The sequence below is a fragment of the Platalea leucorodia genome, assembly GCF_965183815.1.
Source record: "Platalea leucorodia genome assembly, chromosome: 5".
Lineage (NCBI taxonomy): Eukaryota > Metazoa > Chordata > Aves > Pelecaniformes > Threskiornithidae > Platalea > Platalea leucorodia.
In genome coordinates this window covers 78,162,132-78,179,595 of record NC_138827.1, presented here as the reverse complement: position 1 = coordinate 78,179,595, position 17,464 = coordinate 78,162,132, and the positions used below count along the sequence as shown (strand labels likewise).

The 17,464-nt window shown below is 38.3% G+C and overlaps 2 protein-coding genes across 5 annotated transcripts in view; one reads left to right on the top strand and one right to left on the bottom strand.

Annotated features, from left to right (window-relative positions):
- The first annotated feature begins 64 nt into the window (after positions 1-64).
- SCRN3 (secernin 3) lies at positions 65-7,416 on the top strand. The gene is made up of 7 exons (XM_082314423.1): positions 65-243; positions 418-599; positions 1,365-1,564; positions 2,265-2,477; positions 5,159-5,321; positions 5,676-5,856; positions 6,658-7,416. The coding sequence occupies exons 1-7, from the start codon at positions 76-78 to the stop codon at positions 6,811-6,813; spliced, it is 1,263 nt and encodes a 420-aa protein (XP_082170549.1). The 5' UTR covers positions 65-75; the 3' UTR covers positions 6,814-7,416.
- A 2,897-nt stretch (positions 7,417-10,313) lies between these two features.
- Positions 10,314-17,464, bottom strand: part of GPR155 (G protein-coupled receptor 155) — a 33,101-nt gene continuing 25,950 nt past the window's right edge. The window contains exons 13-16 of one of the 4 annotated variants that reach the window (XM_082312914.1): positions 16,503-16,598; positions 15,416-15,480; positions 14,539-14,676; positions 10,314-12,352 (exon numbers count right to left, since the gene is read on the bottom strand). In XM_082312914.1, coding sequence (XP_082169040.1) covers positions 12,130-12,352; positions 14,539-14,676; positions 15,416-15,480; positions 16,503-16,598 — 522 coding nt within the window. In that variant the 3' untranslated portion in view covers positions 10,314-12,129. Of the gene's footprint in view, positions 12,353-14,538; positions 14,677-15,415; positions 15,481-16,502; positions 16,599-17,464 lie in introns of those variants that run through there. The other 3 variants (XM_082312913.1, XM_082312912.1, XM_082312915.1) reach the window with 3 other exon arrangements.

The window sequence follows — 17,464 nt, the reverse complement described above, 5'->3', positions numbered from 1 at the left end:
TTCCTGCGGGCCGCGCCGCCGCCGCTCGGCCCCGCCCCGCCCCGCCGCGCCGCCGCCGGGCCCCGCGCCGCCAGCATGGCCGCCCGCCCGCCGCCCCGCTCCTGCGACACCTTCGTGGCCCTGCCGCCCGCCGCGGCGGGGGGCCGCGTCGTCTTCGGGAAGAACTCGGACCGGCCGGCGGACGAGGTGCAGGAGGTCGTGCACTTCCCGGCCGCCGCGCACCCGCCCGGCGCCGCGCTGGAGGTGAGGGCCCCGCCGCGGGCCGCGACGGCTCCTTCGGGAGGCGACAAAAAAACCCCCCTTTCATCCTGTTGTCTGTTTATTTTTAGCCCGCGGTTGGGCCGATTAGTGAAGGGGAGATGCTCGCCGAAGCGACGGCGTGAAAGGTGATTTGTCGTGTGCTCTGACTTCTTGCAGTGCACCTACATCGAGATTGAGCAAGTGGAGAAGACCCACGCCGTGGTCCTGAGCCGCCCCGCCTGGCTCTGGGGCGCAGAGATGGGGGCCAACGAACACGGCGTGTGCATCGGGAACGAAGCCGTCTGGGGCAGGGAGGAGATCTGCGACGATGAAGCTCTCCTCGGCATGGACCTCGTCAGGTTTGCACAGGCTATTTTGGTAAATGGTACCGAATTCGGAATTTAATTTAAAAACATTTGGGTTGAGTTACATGGGGAGATATGTGCTTTCACTTTCAGAAGACATGACTTGTCTCTTCTGCTGTTCTAGACATGGTTAAAAATAAGTGTTTCTTGGCACAGGCGTTAGATCTCTGCCAGGAGCTGGGAGCCCGTGGGGGGCACCAGGCGCTAGAACAGAATCTGCCAAGGAAATCATCAAATGTTTTTCTCTCTACAAAGTTTCTACTAACCTGAGACACGAGCCTTAGCTAGAGCACACCTGGACTTCAGGAACTAGTGTTTCTAGGGTCTGTTCTCATTTCCTGCTTCCCCCGTCTTTTACACAAATATTTTTAAGTTTCAGTCTTAGCTACACATCTCCATGTAAATGATGACAGCTTCTTTTGCCTGCTGTACTGGGTGCCAGTGGAACTCTCATTAACCTACAGCAGTCAGTCAGTTCTTGGTACTGTTTCCCCCCAGCCCAATACCCACACGGGTCTTGGAGGCATTTTCTAGGAGCCCTCTCCCTGCCTTTCTGTATTTCCATTTGGTTGTTTTTCCCCATGTCAAGGACATACAGGACCTGCTTCAGACAAGCCCTTTAAATGACTTACTTACTCCTTTCTCTTACCAGATCAGGTACATACAGAAATAGCATTCCAATCTAATTTGAATACTCAGGCTGAATAGTTCTATGTAAAGTTTATAGTTCCAAAAAATAACGTCTTCCTTTCGTTTTAGGCTTGGACTTGAGAGAGCGGACACAGCTGAAAAGGCTCTTACCGTCATAGTTGATTTGCTAGAAAAATATGGACAAGGAGGAAACTGTATGGAGAGCCACATGGCATTTACGTACAATAACAGTTTTCTGATAGCCGACAGAAAGGAAGCATGGGTGCTGGAGACATCAGGAAAATACTGGGCAGCAGAAAAAGTAGAAGGTAGGGATGATGCTCTTTGCTTTAAACATTTCAAATGCAATGACAATTAGCACTTCTCCACTTTTCCTTTACCATGTCATTAAGGCATCAAACTAGCCTCCAGATAACGTGCGCCTGTAAACATCAGGAGTTGCTTCCTAGGGCATCAGTGTGGAAAGGCTAGCAGTTTCACAGAGGAGCTGAGTCACAGGGGGCCTTTTCAGAGTCAGAGATGACCACTTCTGCACTTGGAAAACAGAGGACAGCAAGAAGGTCAGCATGAGAATGACAGCAGTATGTATGGTCTTCAGGATGGTGGCAATCGATGACAATTTTGGTTGGTGACAGGGTAATACTGACGGGATTGGTGCAGTGGGCCCTGAAGTGGCTGATTCCTCCAGTGGACTTAGAAGGACAAACTATGTCTTTGGAGGTCTAAGAGGAAGAATGTAAAGATGGGAATAATCAGGACAAAACCTGAAATATGATGTTGGCAACAGAAGTAAATGAGTCAGAGCTGAATGGCAGTGGAATTTCAATCAGAAGGATACGTATAGCCAGAGAGAGAGGGCCAAAAATAAACCACAGGACTTGCAGATCTTGTAGGAAACTCTTCAGTGCACAATTTGCTTCAGTAAGATAATTGTAAACAAAACACCAAGAAAAAGCACTCGATGTATTAAAATGTATTAAAATGATTCTTTCCTCATCTTACAAACAGGAGGTGTACGAAATATTTCCAACCAGCTCTCTATCACAACCAAGATTGACAGAGAACACCCAGAATTGAAAGAATATGCCAAAAGCAAGGGCTGGTGGGATGGGAAAAAGGAATTTGATTTCGCTGCCACATATTCTTATGTAAATACTGCCAGAATGACCACATCCAGAGGCCGATATTGTGAAGGCTATAAACTTCTCAACAAACACAAAGGTATCATTTTTGATATTTTTTTCTTTTTAAGATATGCAAAGCATTTAGTGAGCTACATTAAATCATAAATGATTAGACATCTGATGTGGGCAATCATTCACATGATTTGGTGAACCAGAACTTACTAGAATAACTTTTTGCCTAAAGGAAAAACACTGAACTTGAAGTCTTCTACCCATTTTTGCCAATTTGTTGATGAGGAAAAATTAAAACAAGGGTCAAATATCAAACCCACACAGATGCAGTAACAACACTGAGAGGTCACATTATGACCATACCACTAAATACTCCATAAGACCTAGCTCTGAAACATTTTGATAGGCTATATATTATTACTGTACCTCTAAGGGAAAAAAAACCAGAGACTAAAACAGACTCCTAGTGGCTTGCAGCCACAAACAGAACCTTATGAACAACTTCGGTCTGGTACCGTTCATATAGGCCTAAGACAACAGCACAGCATTTAGATACATATCTTGCATTTATTTTTTGAGACTGTTTTTTAAATCTTTGTAATTTCACTACAACTGCTACTCTAACCTTGTGTAGTCTAATAAAACACACTGAGAGCAGAATAAAATAATTTTCTGTACTCTAAGCAGGTGCTCCTAATCACTAACTTATTCACTTATTTTTCAGACCTCTATAGAAAGAAGGTATTACTTCTCTTTTAACTGCATCCACCTGGCAGGTTTTTGCTGCGTCTGTATTCACTTGCTCATTTGAAGTGATTATTGTGAACCAAAATTACATTGCACCCCTGTGTTTTTTTATTTATTCGGCTGAGCTCTGCCAGACCAGGTTTAGCATTTAGTTAATGTATCAGAATGAATTACCTTTTGCTGTCCTGCTCTAGTGATCACGTAAATCCTGCATTCATTTTGGGAATTGCAGGTTCTGAATACTGAAAGCATTTTCATAATACCTGTATTTACTTGTATTATAACAATGCTGAGATTCTATCAGTGTTTTCATTCTAAATCCCCATTTTCAGGCATTTACCTGAGCCATTTTAAAAATCACACTAGGTGTTCAGGTTATCAGTCTCATATGGTTTCAGTTTGTTTAGATTTATTTTAAATAGGTGCCCTAACTAAAAGCTATTTGGTGTATATAGCATCAGTAAAATCACTGGTTTCTTCATCTACCCTTCCCAGCTTTTTCACTCAGTGGCATTACAGTTTTTTTCCAGGCTGCCTACCATGTGAAGACCATTTTTAGATAAACATTATTTATATTTCAAAAAAGAGGGAATGTATTTCAGGAACACAAAATAATAAAAAAGTCTAGTGGAAAATACGCAATACCTTCTTTCCTGCCGGACAAGTTGCCAGCTTGCAGTTGACAAACTGACTGTTGCTTCTTTTAATTTCTTTGATTCATCTAGCTTGCCGATTTCTTGAATTCTCTGACTTTCCCAGGCAACTGTGGGAGTACTTAAAGAGTGTTTCCTTGCTGAAATGTAGTGCTGCATGCCTGTCTAGAGGCAATTTGAATCATGTATAAAAAAAAAATAATATTGGAGACATCTGAATTAGCAGCAGAGTGATTATTTTGAGAGGAAACAGCAAGGGAGTTTAAAAAAAAAAAAAAAAAAAACTTTATGCAACTAGAACTTCACTGAGGGAAACACTAAAAGAAAAAGTGATAGATGATACCTTCAAGTAAAAAAAAAAAAAACCAAAAAAACAGTGAATGAACTAATGTTTTTCTGTCATGAGCATACGCTTAACTGGTACACCAAATTTGAAAAGAAAACTACTGCAAGTGCTGCCATATTAGAATATTGGATTGCCTAGTGATACCATGCCAGTATTTAAGCTTCAGTGTACACTACATGAACAGCAATATCATTGGAACGCTAGATGCAGAGGCATAGGTGGAAAGGGTTTTGTTTCACCTGAGAATTATTATTTTCAGAGACATTTGGCACTATACCTCACATAGGTAGTTGATTAAGGCTTGTTTACAAATGGACGTACTATTGCAGTTTCTGTTGATTCTGAGTATAGAACATGTTGTTACTCCAGTGCATCCTTTGAATTGTCAACTTGAAGCCTAAGTGCTTTGGAGGGTCAGATGATTAAAATAAAATAAAATAAAAAAAATAAAATAAAAAAAAAAAACAAAAAGAAAAGAAAAGAAAGAGAGAAGCAAGAGTCTTGGTGTTTCTCATTTTCAAAGGTACACACAAAATCCATGCACAGTTGTTATTATTTTTACATTTCCAAAGCAATCTAGCGGTATTAACTGTATACAAATACCAATAACTATTGTAGTGATTTATCTTAAATTCCACACAGTGCTCAGAGAGTTCAGCCTGTAATTCAAGCTACTAATTTTACATCTGAAAAGTTACTGTGTGAATGACCATTTGCTAGCCATATGTATTTTACCTTTCTGGGAGACATTGTGTGTTGTCGTCCTCCCCCTTTTCTAAGTCATAAATGTTACAGATCATTATCACCTACTCTTTGAAATAAATACTTCGGGGAAAACAATAATATTTTTAAGTGTATTACATGTTAAGGTATGCTGTTAGGATGATATTTTTTTCTGCCAATATGCGCAAACTAAAATTGGCATTGCCTATTAAAGGAAAAAACAGCCAGTTGTAGAGAACATGCCATTTAGTTGGTATTATAAGTAGCGCTGTGTGTAAATAATTGTGTCTTAAATAGGATCTATCACATCTGAAATAATGATGGAAATTCTTCGTGACAAAGAGAGTGGCATTAATATGGAAGGTGGATTTATGACAACTGGAAGCATGGTGTCTGTATTGCCTCAGCAGCCTAATCTGCCGTGTATTCACTTCTTTACCGGAACTCCAGATCCTGCGAGGTGATGTAGCAGCAAGTAATTAGGATAAAAAGTTGCGAATATCTAAAAGAAAAGTGTTTCAATTTGTCTAATTATATTCCTTTTTGCTTTGCCTTTTTTTTCCCCCCTCCTGAAAAAGCACAATCAAAAAGTAGGAGGAACATAATGTACATTATATGCATTAATGCTATCTACCAACCTACTTAGTGAAACACTGCTATGACACTGACTTGAAAAATCTCCGAACTGATGTTTAAGACTTCTTTCCTAAAAGAAGGAATTAGAAGAATGGGAAAAAATACAGCAATCTACTGAGTCAACAATTCTAACAAAACTGTATCAGTAAAGGATGTATGTTCTATTTTCTCTTTCTAGGTCTGTATTCAAGCCTTTCATTTTTGTGCCCAATATTACTCAGTTATTAAAAACTTGCTCCCCTACATTTGGTCATAATGATCCAGTTAAGAAGCAACCACGTTTTCAGAATAAGCCAGATCGAAGACATGAGCTCTATAAAAAACATGAAAGTGCTGCTGTAGTTATGGAAACTACCGAGGTACGTTGATTAAATTAGATTTCAATGCAAGCAGGTGGTTTATATAAGCTCCTTGCTCACAATTTGTTAATGTGATACCATTTAATGCCCTTTGATGGATTGTGAAGAACATTGTAGCGCACCAGAAGCCCATCGTCTTGGCATCTGGCAGGCATATGTTTCAAACACTAAAAATTGCAACTAGCATTTTGCTGTACCCCAAGGCTTAGCCCCAGACAAGTATCTGTACTGCTTGTCTCACAAAGCAGCAGACCACACATACTCCCGCACTAGTCAGATAATGGGGAAATGCTTGAGCAGCCACAGGCAAATATACAGCTCCTGATAAGAGCACTTAAAACTCTTCAGGACCCTGGTCTCAGGCAGTGAGGAGGGCTTGCCTTTTATCATTGCTTGGTATGGACAGGAAAGGAAACAAGATCACAAAGATAGCTGGACACAAAGGTGAAGCAGAGAGGTAGTTGCTTACTTTTAACAGGAGCGCATCTCCAATTCATAGATACACGTTCTAGAAAATAAGACATATACCCACTTAAGTTTTGATGGCATAAATACCTAGAGGAGCTTTAATTTTGTTTCTTTTCAGTCCATCAGACGAGGATGCAGGGAGATGAAGTGAGTGCGAGATATTAGGAAAGATATCTAAGAAAACCTGTCACGATGCTAACTTCTACCAACACGAGCTTGGGCCCTAGAAGCTATTAAGAGGTTAAAATAAGGACAGTAGAACAGAATTTTGTTAGGGTGAACACTACATACTCTGTATAGTTTTCAATGAAATACAGACATTTCTTTTTGCAGGGCAAAGGTAAAGAGATGCTGAAGGAGATACAGGAGTTGGAGAAACAGAAGATAAGTGAAATGGAATCAATCCTGCAAAACGGATGTCTTGACATGAACCAAGTGGTTAACCTTTTTTCACAGTGTGTAGAAGAAGAACTCAAAATATATAGCTAAAACTACTATTTGAATGTGATAAAATTCAGTTTTGTGATTAACTTTTCTAATGAAGCGACTATATAGATTATGTCTTATTTACCAGTTAGTACGGGGAGTTTTAAAGAGGCGGATTCATATTCAGGCCAAACAGCTTTTGGTTGTATTAAGCAATGCTGAAAAGGCTCTTAAGAGCTCGGCTTGTCTGTATGTGGCATAAAGCTGTCAGCAGAGACTGATTTTGTCAACAAACAGATGCAATTAGAATATAATAGGTTGACTAAATTGTGGAACAACCCCATCTCTGGATGAAGAACACAAACTCAGACTTGGAGAACTCACTTCTAGTGTACACATGTGTAGCTTTTATAGTCAAGATAATCGTAGCAGAATTTCACAATGCCTGAATTAAAATGGCCGTGCTGAAGGACTTCCTAAAACGTAGAAGCTATTACTTGCACTGAATAAAAAGGAAAGTGATGTGCAAGCCAAGTAAGATTGATATCAGTTGTTTGATAAAACCATTCTAAGATACGTTTCATATATGGATCTTCTACTCCTTCAATGTAAAATGAGGGTAAGAGTTCAAGGTATATTAAAACCAAATCACAGTTATAATTTTACCATGATTTGTTGTGAAATCTGATTACATGGAATTCAACAATGCAAGCATCCTGCAAGTTACTACACAATTTTCACCTCCCTGTCTATTTTCCCTACCCTGATACCAAAAAATAAATTATTTACATACAGTATGATTACTGTCAAATTAATTCTGCAATACACTTTATAACATCACGTGGGAGTTTTTTAATGTTCTTGAATTGTTACTTTTTAAAATCAGGCAACTAGAAAGGAAGAGGTTGGGGTACACAAGTATATACATGTACCGAGCAGGACAATTAAAAGGACTTTTAAAATTTTTTCACTTCATATAAAGCCTTTTAACCATGACTTGTCTTGCCAAAATTACTAGACTATGGAGTTGATTTAATCAAGCTTTTTGCCCTGCCAGGAACTCTTCCTCCCTGATGCTGTTTAAACGTAATGATCAATATGTGATACTACTTTTATTATATGTGGCAAGGGACAAACTGAGCAAACAACAAAGAAAGAAGATTCTGACTTTACTACATGATCAAGCAGGATAAAAAGGTATTACTGGAAGGAAAAAAACAGCACTTCTTGCAAACCTTCAGAAGAGAACATGTAACATGAAATGGAGCATTATAGCAGCAGCAGCATGTGACATGACACAGCATCCCCACAGAAAGTCCATTCTTTGATGATTTTTCTATATTTAGTTTCTAGAATCCCCTCAGATGCTAAAGATGGAGCTACACATGTGCAGTTTTCTCATTTTGTAAACTGTTTATCCCCCCACTGGTAAAAACCCCTAAGTATAGGCAAACAAAAGAAATACATATACAATGAAGTTTGCAGACTGAGTAAGAAAATTAAGAGCTTGGCAGAATTTGTTCTTCCTGACCCTACAATGAAAGTAGAAGTTAATTTGGGATACTGCGTTCACATCCACAACAAGAAACTAAGGGGTCAGGAAAGGTTCTTGAACTTTCTAGTTCTAGTGATCCTATGTGTACCAAGTGGCACTAGCAAGTAAGATTGAGTAGCAGGTAAGACTGAAAATAAGCTTGAGTTGATTGTGAACCTTTTGTACCTGTGTTGCCAACAAAATTTCTTAGAAGTTGAATAGGACAGTGGATGTTTGTGAACTGGAAGGTATATTTAATAAGATTTTGCTGTATTTACCTGTTTTCCTCATGGATGTCTATATTGACAATCACGTGTATCTTTATCCTATTTTGGATCATCACCTGTTCCACACTAGCTCTTTGATAACTTCAAAGCAGCAATAAATGCCAGGCAAAACTGTGCTGGAAACCAAGGTATGAGTCAAGTTTGCAGGCAGCATAGCAAAACAAGAGAAACAATTTTATGCTACCATGCAAAAGTAGTGAAGTTACACAGGAATGAAAGTAGTGAAGGTGGTGGAGCAGAGCTTTAAGTGAACTTCTTGGCTGCTTAATCGTGGGTGGCAATTAACCAGGTTAAGCATATCAGTGTTTGTAATATAGACAGATACAGTCCAACTGTTCCTCTAGTTTCTGTGCTACAGGATACAAAGTCAAAACAATGGGATGTGTGGAGATAGATCAAATGATGGCCAACAGAGTACAGGATATTTTGGTGCCTTTTTTTCCTGGGATTTCATCCTCCTAGAACACATGCAGTGTAAAACCAGAAAACGAAGATGAGGTCAGGAGGAACAAATAACCCTCCCTCCCACAATCATACATTAAAAAAAAAAATTAGAATGTCCTCTAGAGGGCAATCTTTGCATGTATTTCATCTAGGACTACATCTTGCAGCTTATTTTAAAAAGGTCTAGAGCTTTATGAAGGATCATTATTTTTAAAAAGTACTAAAATTGCTACCTAGAAAACTAAAAGTTTGATATCCACCCTGTTCAATATCACAATTATTTTGAGATTAGTGCTAGAAAAAGATCCAGTGTTTCACTGGAGACTCCCCTGGACTTACCTGTTCAGTGGATGTTTTCATGGAACTATAACTTCCAAGCTGACCGAGATTTATCCCAAACTAATTCACCTTCAAAATAAAAGAACTCATTGCACCACTGACCACGTCTTTAAGGCAAAGCTATTTCTAACCACCAAAAATTCACACATCAGTAGATCAACTATCGACATACATCAAACTGTTAACTGTCTTAAAACTTGCGAGTGCTCCTTGGCAGAAGCAAATATCTATCAGATAAGAGTTATTTAACTGTCTAAAGCTATTCAAAGTCTATTCCTAGCTTCCAGAAGTACCCAGTGATTTAGAAATAGATTATAATAACCCGTATTCCATTCATAGCTTCTTTAGTCTATTAACCATCATAGACTCTCATCGGACTAATGGGTATATCAGCAGTCACAATGTTGTGACAGTTAATCTAACAGAATTTGGTGTCAGTGGTCAAGTAAAGGTGTTCTCTTCATTAGATTTGTAACAGGGAGCCTTCTCTAAGCAGAATTTTTGAGCAATCTCTTACTTAAACATGTTATGTTCAAATCTAGGGAATAGCAGAGCCGTTATAAAAAGGGAGGCCAGGGAGGACTTTATGATGAAAATGAGAAAGACGAGTGCAAGAACAATGACTATGCATAGGACTGTGACACTGACCTAAGATCAACTTCTTGAACATTTGAAGAATTAAAAGGAAAAAAAAAAAATTATTTGGTAAGTAGATGATAATGTGAAATGTTCCTAAAGATCTGTTTAGGCTGTTAGACAAAAACTGGTATCTTTGTGTGAACACCCATTAACAAGTCCTCTGCCTACTTAAAAAGCATCAATGGTGGATTTAAGAAATACCAAATTTGAAACCCAAGAGCCACTTTAGCAATTCTCTCAGAGGAACACATTTGTCATAAATCTTGACATGTACACATAACCCTCCCACACCTCATATCACATCAAAGCTCAGAACTCTGAAATCAAGTAACAGATTTATTGACAAGTTACAGTATTTAGAAGCCAGACATACTCACGGCTTCTGCTCTTAAGCCACATGTATCTAATTATTCCAAAACACTTGATGTAGTCATCTTCAGCAGTTGTAACGGAAATACACTATTGTTTTCCTTTGCGGCCACAGCCTGATACACATGTCAATTATTTTGTTGCTGGAAAACATTAAAATGTCAGTTTGTATAGCATACATATGCAGTAGGTTGTAGTTACGTTTCTGTGCACACTGCAGATGTGCAATAAGACTAACAGTATAAGGAATTATTTTTCCAATATAAGTCTTGCATGGAGTTATAGCTACCATAAAAGAACTGTTTCTTGAACAGTAGTTTATACTGCTAAAATCACTTAGTTCTTAATACAAAGTAGGTGCATAAGTAGCTATAATAAAAATCTGTGTGCTAAAAAAAAAAAAGGGGAAAGACTTTTTAAAAAAAAGGATGAGAAGAGTTATTCATATGCTTGAGCAAATAATTATTTTAATACCTGGGTTCCTTTCCCTCACTACGTAATTTTTTTATATACACATACAGATGCTGTTCTTGCAGTTTTAAAAAGGCAGCATAATGGCTATCAGATACTATGGTTTGTCGTTAACCTTTTCAAAATACTGCAGAAGACACACAGATTCTCAGATTCTGACTTCAGTGCACAGGAATCTGAATGACGGTAGAGTAACTATTTAAACATTGTAGGGGGATACCTGAGGCTTATTAGAATCCTGTGTTAGGCAACCAATACTAAAATTTTAGGATTTTTAACTCCTCTAAACCCTGCCTTGGATGTTCAGTTAAGATTCTTTATATAATAGGTTTAAAAACCACTGTATTTAATTTAAAAGGTTTTATGATTTGATAAAATATTTTGGCTTGACTTGCACAGGTATCCAAGGCTTCCATAACATCTTTATTTGAGGCTGGCACTTCTGAATTAAACTGAAAAGGCTAATTTCAGAAGGCAAAAATCTATTCTTGACAAAGCTGTTACTACCACCATAAGGCAAAACTTCAGAACCAATTGCTTATGTGAAATTCCATTATACCATTTCCTAATTTGGGAGAGCAGTGGGTATTTTTACGTGTTTTTAAGATTTGGTAAGTTTGTAGAAAACCATTATTTATTCCACTCAATATTTCCTCAGCTTTAATCCTCTAACATCGGAATTATCTTCACAACAATTCTACTGTTGCAAATGGAGGATTTTATCTTTAAGGGAGAAAGAAGCCACCTGATCTGAGGTGTAAACAGCTAGAAAAAGTTCCTGCTGTTAGACAAGAGTAGAGTAGTAAAAACTCTGGGGTATGATAGAAGAAATCCTACTTCTGTGAGGTCGGGGGAAGCCTGACCATAAACAGGAATCAATATTTCATCACACTAAAATATGGAAAACATACAGCAACATGAAAAATATCTCTCATTCATGTTGGTTTTTTTTTCATTGTGGCACCAGTCACTAAAGCTGCTGTTATAATGCCTCTATAATACGACAGTGACAATTACCATTTTACTATTTGTTTTGCTCAAAATGGAAAAAGTGCTCTAAATCCAGAGCATCTTGTTTTGTTCTAGTTGCATTCTGGTTGGAACACTCACTAAATATCACTTGCTACCATTTCCTTCAGAACAGACACAAGCAGAACCACATCTCTTTAAGTTCACAAGAGAAAATAACAATTCTCTGAGAGCCCTGAGAAAGAAATACTTTCAATTTCAGTGGTGAAGGCAGAGAGGATGGTCACATTCACCCCTAACTGCCTGTCCTCTGCCTACATGCTCAGGTCAATGGCTCTCGACTGCAACTGATCTCTTAGGAATAAAGCGGTAATACAAATATTCATCCCGAAATTCAAATTCATTCGTAATATGTTGGATGACGCCTCCTTTCATCAGTCTGTCTCCATACATCACAGCTTCCCCACGGTCAGAGGCAAGGCCAACTTGCATGAGCCAGTTCACCAGGTCACAGCCAAAGAAGATGCCAGTGGAGATCTTTGCACCACACCTGTATGTCAAAGGAATGATTCACCCACATGTTCTGTAAATCTGGTATCACCACTGCACGATGGGGAAAGGCAAGGAAAAATAGCAGGAAACAAGGAAAGACATCATGATAGTTAAGAGCATGTTAGAGGAGAATTTGCAAGTTTTGCATATTAGGGACATGCCAATGTTCACTACCTTTTCCTACAGACACTTCAATGAGAAGCAACATCTACTTACAGCCTTGTTTTAGGCTTGTGCAAATAAACTTCAGTGAACATAAGTAGCAATTTTCCTAAAAACACACACAATGTAATTCTATTTCTTGGATACTTACTTCCCATGGATTCATTAGCATGACCATTTCTGCAACAGAATATCTGATTTGAGTGCAGCACGCCTGCAGCAACAGCAGCTCAATCTGCACTTTAATTCCATTTTATAATTTCTCTATAGCTTTAAACAGACACTAAGTGCTTACATCTATTGTAAACAAAAACCATTTAACTTGCATATCCAGTTAAATATTTACCACACAGGCAGTACTAAGAATAAACAAAACCTTTACAACAAGACTAAACTAATTATCTTTTACATATTTATGAGGCAACGCCACTAACATCTACCTAGTTGCAGTGAAAATACCATTCAGAAATTTACCTGCAGCAATGAATGTTTCTGGTTATCTAAATCTCCTCTATGGAACCCAAGTGCAGGGTTTCTGAAGATGATTAACAGCTACACAGCAAAAACCAAACTTCTTCCTCTTTTTTTTTTTTTTTTTAAGTTAAAAACAGCAGTAACACAGAGCAAGTGTTAACATCTATTAGCAGAGAAGCAAAAATTAAACTAAATGAAAATCCACGATTGCAAGGTCTCAGTTACAGTGTGTTTAAATCAAAGAGGACAGGATCAAGTTAGATGAATATTTAAAATGAGAAGATAAATGCTTTCTTTTAACTCACAAGGAGAAATGAGACATGAAACTAGTTCCACACAAGCATAATATTAAAACAACGAAGCACCAAATGTCAGATTTTGATGTATTCTCAGGTGATATATGATTAAAAAAACCCCACAAAACCCAAACAAATGAACAGCCCAAAGCCCAAGAAACCACAATAGCAGCAGAGGCACAGGGAACACAGCTGTAAAACCTGATCTATTTCAAAACAAACATTTTCTGATACATGTTTTCTGTCTGGCATGAAAGAAGCAAGTCCTTGAACTGCCATAGTTCATTTTTCCTAAACGGATAACTTTATTACTTTATTTCTAATGGAACATTACTGATTTCTGAGGAGACTGAACAAGTGATGCTGTCAAAAAACAGTTCTGGAATGTGGTTTTGGACTATCTGACCATTAAAAGACCACCCCATCCCACCAAACTAGTCCTACTTAAAAGTTCACATAGCAAGAGAAGTAGAAGTGTCCTGTTCGAACAATTCTTCACGTCTCCATTTCATACAGTAAATACTTAAATAAAGGCAGAATCTTCTCCTTTTTCCTGCTGCTTCTGTCTGCATTTCTCTTCTCATCCACCTACGCATACCTGAATACATAATCCTTGATTTGGGTATCATAATTTGCATCTGAAAGCTTTGCTGATCTCACAAATTGAGGATTAGGCCTCACGAGAGGCATGAGCAAAAGAAATTGTATGAGCTCAGAAGGTGTAAAGGTCCTAAAACCACTATAATCTCATGTATTGAGTGGCCTCTGAGCACACACTGACATCAGTTGCAATAGTTTCGCTTCCTGTAAAAGCTATTTATTAGTAAACATTCAGTCACATAAATACTGACACCTTCTTAATCTCAAAACAAAACAATTGAAGGGTCTCAAGTTTGACAAAACTCAGACGCATGCACTCTATTACAGGCATTACCATATACATTTCTTCAGAAAGATTTTCTCTCCTGAACTCCAGCTAAATGCAAAAACTGGGGACATGCCTTAATGATATGAAACTTTTTATAATTTATACAAAACCTAATGGGATAAGGTGATAACTTGCACCTCAGTGTTTCAGTTTGAGACTAGAAACATTTCTCTGTTACTGCTAAATTCTTAATTCTCACCTTGAGGTTTGACTAAATATGCCACAACAGGAATTGCCCGCAGACAGATTAAACTGCATTTCATTATTTCCAAAAGGTTAGCTATGACCTTTGTAACAAGTTATATGTGCAGGGAGGAACCTTACCTTCTGCCTCTGACAATGCTTTTGACACAGTGATCCCTATGATAACGAACAAACTGTTGACAGGTCATCCTGATTTCCTCAGGTACAGAGGGATCTGTATGCCCTGCTGCTTCTCTTCCTCCCCAGAGAAATTCAAGTCTTAAAAAAAAGAAAAAGACAAAAAAAGTAAATGAAAAACAGCAAGTCAACCAGAGGCATTTTTAAGGAAACTGCAAATAATAAAACAGAACTCATAGGAAGCTTATCACAACTGTTTCACTGTGTTTGTGCCCGATAGTTTATATACAATCTTCCTAATAAACTTGTATGGCCTTTGAACACTGAGAGGTTTTATTCTAGGCTCAGGCAGAAGGAAAGACAGAGAGCAGTTGGGAGCCAGCTTTAGCTGCTGGATTCACACCACAGCCAGCTAGCTCTAAGTTAAAGATGGCTTTGTACAACTTACGCCTCCACAGCGAGGCATCAATGAAAGTGTCCATCCACACAAAGCACTTGGCATGATGTTATGAATACAGGACTTTAAAACAGTGATGATAGAATCTGGTTCAGCATTTGCATCTAAGTTTTAATTTATCATCAGTTGAAGTTACTTCCTAAGATCCATCATCTCACTGATCCAATCACATACTTTGCCACCATTTGCCAAAGATCTTGTCTATAGGGAGCCTGTGGGATTTTCAGCTTTGTGAGCATCATTAGGACAGCAGTAAAAACTCATGCACAGTGAATTGCAATTAGCTCTCCACAATTGGGAGAGAAAGACAGATTTGGAAGATGGAATAAATAGGAAATGGAATGCAATGGCACTCAATACCCTTTGAAAAGTATTATCTTTAATAACTAAGTTCATAGGTGTAAGTGTAAAGATTCTGCTTACCTTCGCTTGAATGGTAGAATGATTAAATGCTTATCTAAGCCAAAAATACCAAAGGAAATGAAGCCCTGCAGGAAAAAAAATATAGAAAAAGCAACATTAAGCAAAAACTTTGGTTTCTAAAGAACAGAAATAAAATGTTAAAAACTCATTGCCAAAACACACGTGAGAAGTATCCCTCTTCTCTAGATATCATTCAAAACACATTTTGTTTCTGCTTTGATTTTTCATTTGGGCCTTAAAAAGACAGATTAATACATAACAGTCCACTGAAGAAACTCTTCAAGAAACAGTTCAGTAAACCTAATGCTGTGACATGCCATCTGACTCTTAAAACATCGGTATCGTTACACAGCCAGTTATTTAAATCTGTCCTTGTTAACATCAAGCAAACAACTGACTTATTGTAAGTTGAATGCTGGAACGCTCTCTAGTTAATTAATTTTTCTGTACTGCTTTTGTATCGAAACTACTATCATTACTTGATACTGCACTGCATCTTGTAGGCACACCTGTCCACAGATCTATAAAACATTCCTCTAGTATGTGTATTAACACTGCCTTGCTTTCACCTTCATAGATAACAAAGCTATCTTGTGTCAGTTTGCACTGAAATAGGCTATGTGCAGCTGGAACAATTACACATCTAATTGTCAGCTATTAGCTAATGGTGCTGTAACTGAAACTGAAGAGATAATACCTTAAAGCCTTACAGCGAAAGTACCCATGTAGCCATCTTGCACCTATTCAGTTATACTGGTGTAATCCCACAGAAGCAACACTGGTGAAACTTTCTGGTACAAATAAGGCTAAAATCGTACTCAATTTCCACAGACATTTGGCACTCAGTTGTCATTTGTACCTTTGAAAGCGTTCATGCACATAAAACATGCTCATGCACATAAAAGACATGCATTATGGAAAGAAACCTATCAAAGCAAAAGAAAAAGCTTGAGAAAAAAAAGGCAAAACAACATAAGGAGCTGGTGACTTCAGCATTGTTTGAGGACTTCAGCTTACAGTGCTTGTAACAGCATGTGCTGCAACACCCACTAACAAAGTCATTTTCGGAACAAACACTGATGAGTACCTGACCAAAATTAAACACAGCACAGAAGAACTGCAGTTCCACATACAGCCTTCCAGGCTCTTGGTTGAACAGCCACCACAAACAACTGGAAAGATTCTGTTAAGGGGAAAAAACAAACAAACAAACAAAAACCAACAAAAAACACATACCTAACCTGACTGTTAAAAATCAAAAGCACTTCCTTACTCTTCACATGCTAACAGATTCTTGCACAATTTTCACTGCCTTCATTTAACAAATGATTCGGATAAAGACAAATAAGAGGGAATAAACACCTTAAGCTTCATTTTAGTTACGCTTAATAGCTGGGGCAAGGGAAGAGCTTGTTTGGTTTTAAACCAAATAATGCAAAACATACCAGTGTAGAGGTCCTGCTCCTTTACATGTTTACATAAAGAACTTGCCTTAAGCATACTTAGGTATTCAACCTAACACAGACAATATTAGCCCAGACAGATTTGCAGTATTTGTCTTTAGGCCTGTTTAGCTGAGACCAGTGCTTTCTACATATTTTCTGCATAGTTAAGATTGCGTTAAGCTGAAGCACATACCACTTCAGCTATTTTAGATGCCTGACAGAAGGAAAAAACCTCCAAAGTTAACCCCTTTGGGTGTAAAGGCTAATTCTTTAATGTAACTGGTCTCATTTCATAGTATCTATGTAATCATCCAGATACAACTAACATTTTGGGACACCTCTTAAATACAGAGGATTTAAAAAATATATTAGCATGGAATATTTGATACAGGAAATTTGAGAAAGGGAAAACTTCCGTTTTGTAATTTAACAGGACTTGAAAAGCAACAGTACTGACTATTACACTACATAGCTGTGCCACATTGTCCTGCTTTGCTGTATTACGTATTTGTGCCATAGTATTTTCCATTTCAAACAAAGATACTTCCTCCCTAATTGTCATCCACAAGAAGCTCAACTTTGAGCCTTACACTCAAATAGAGAG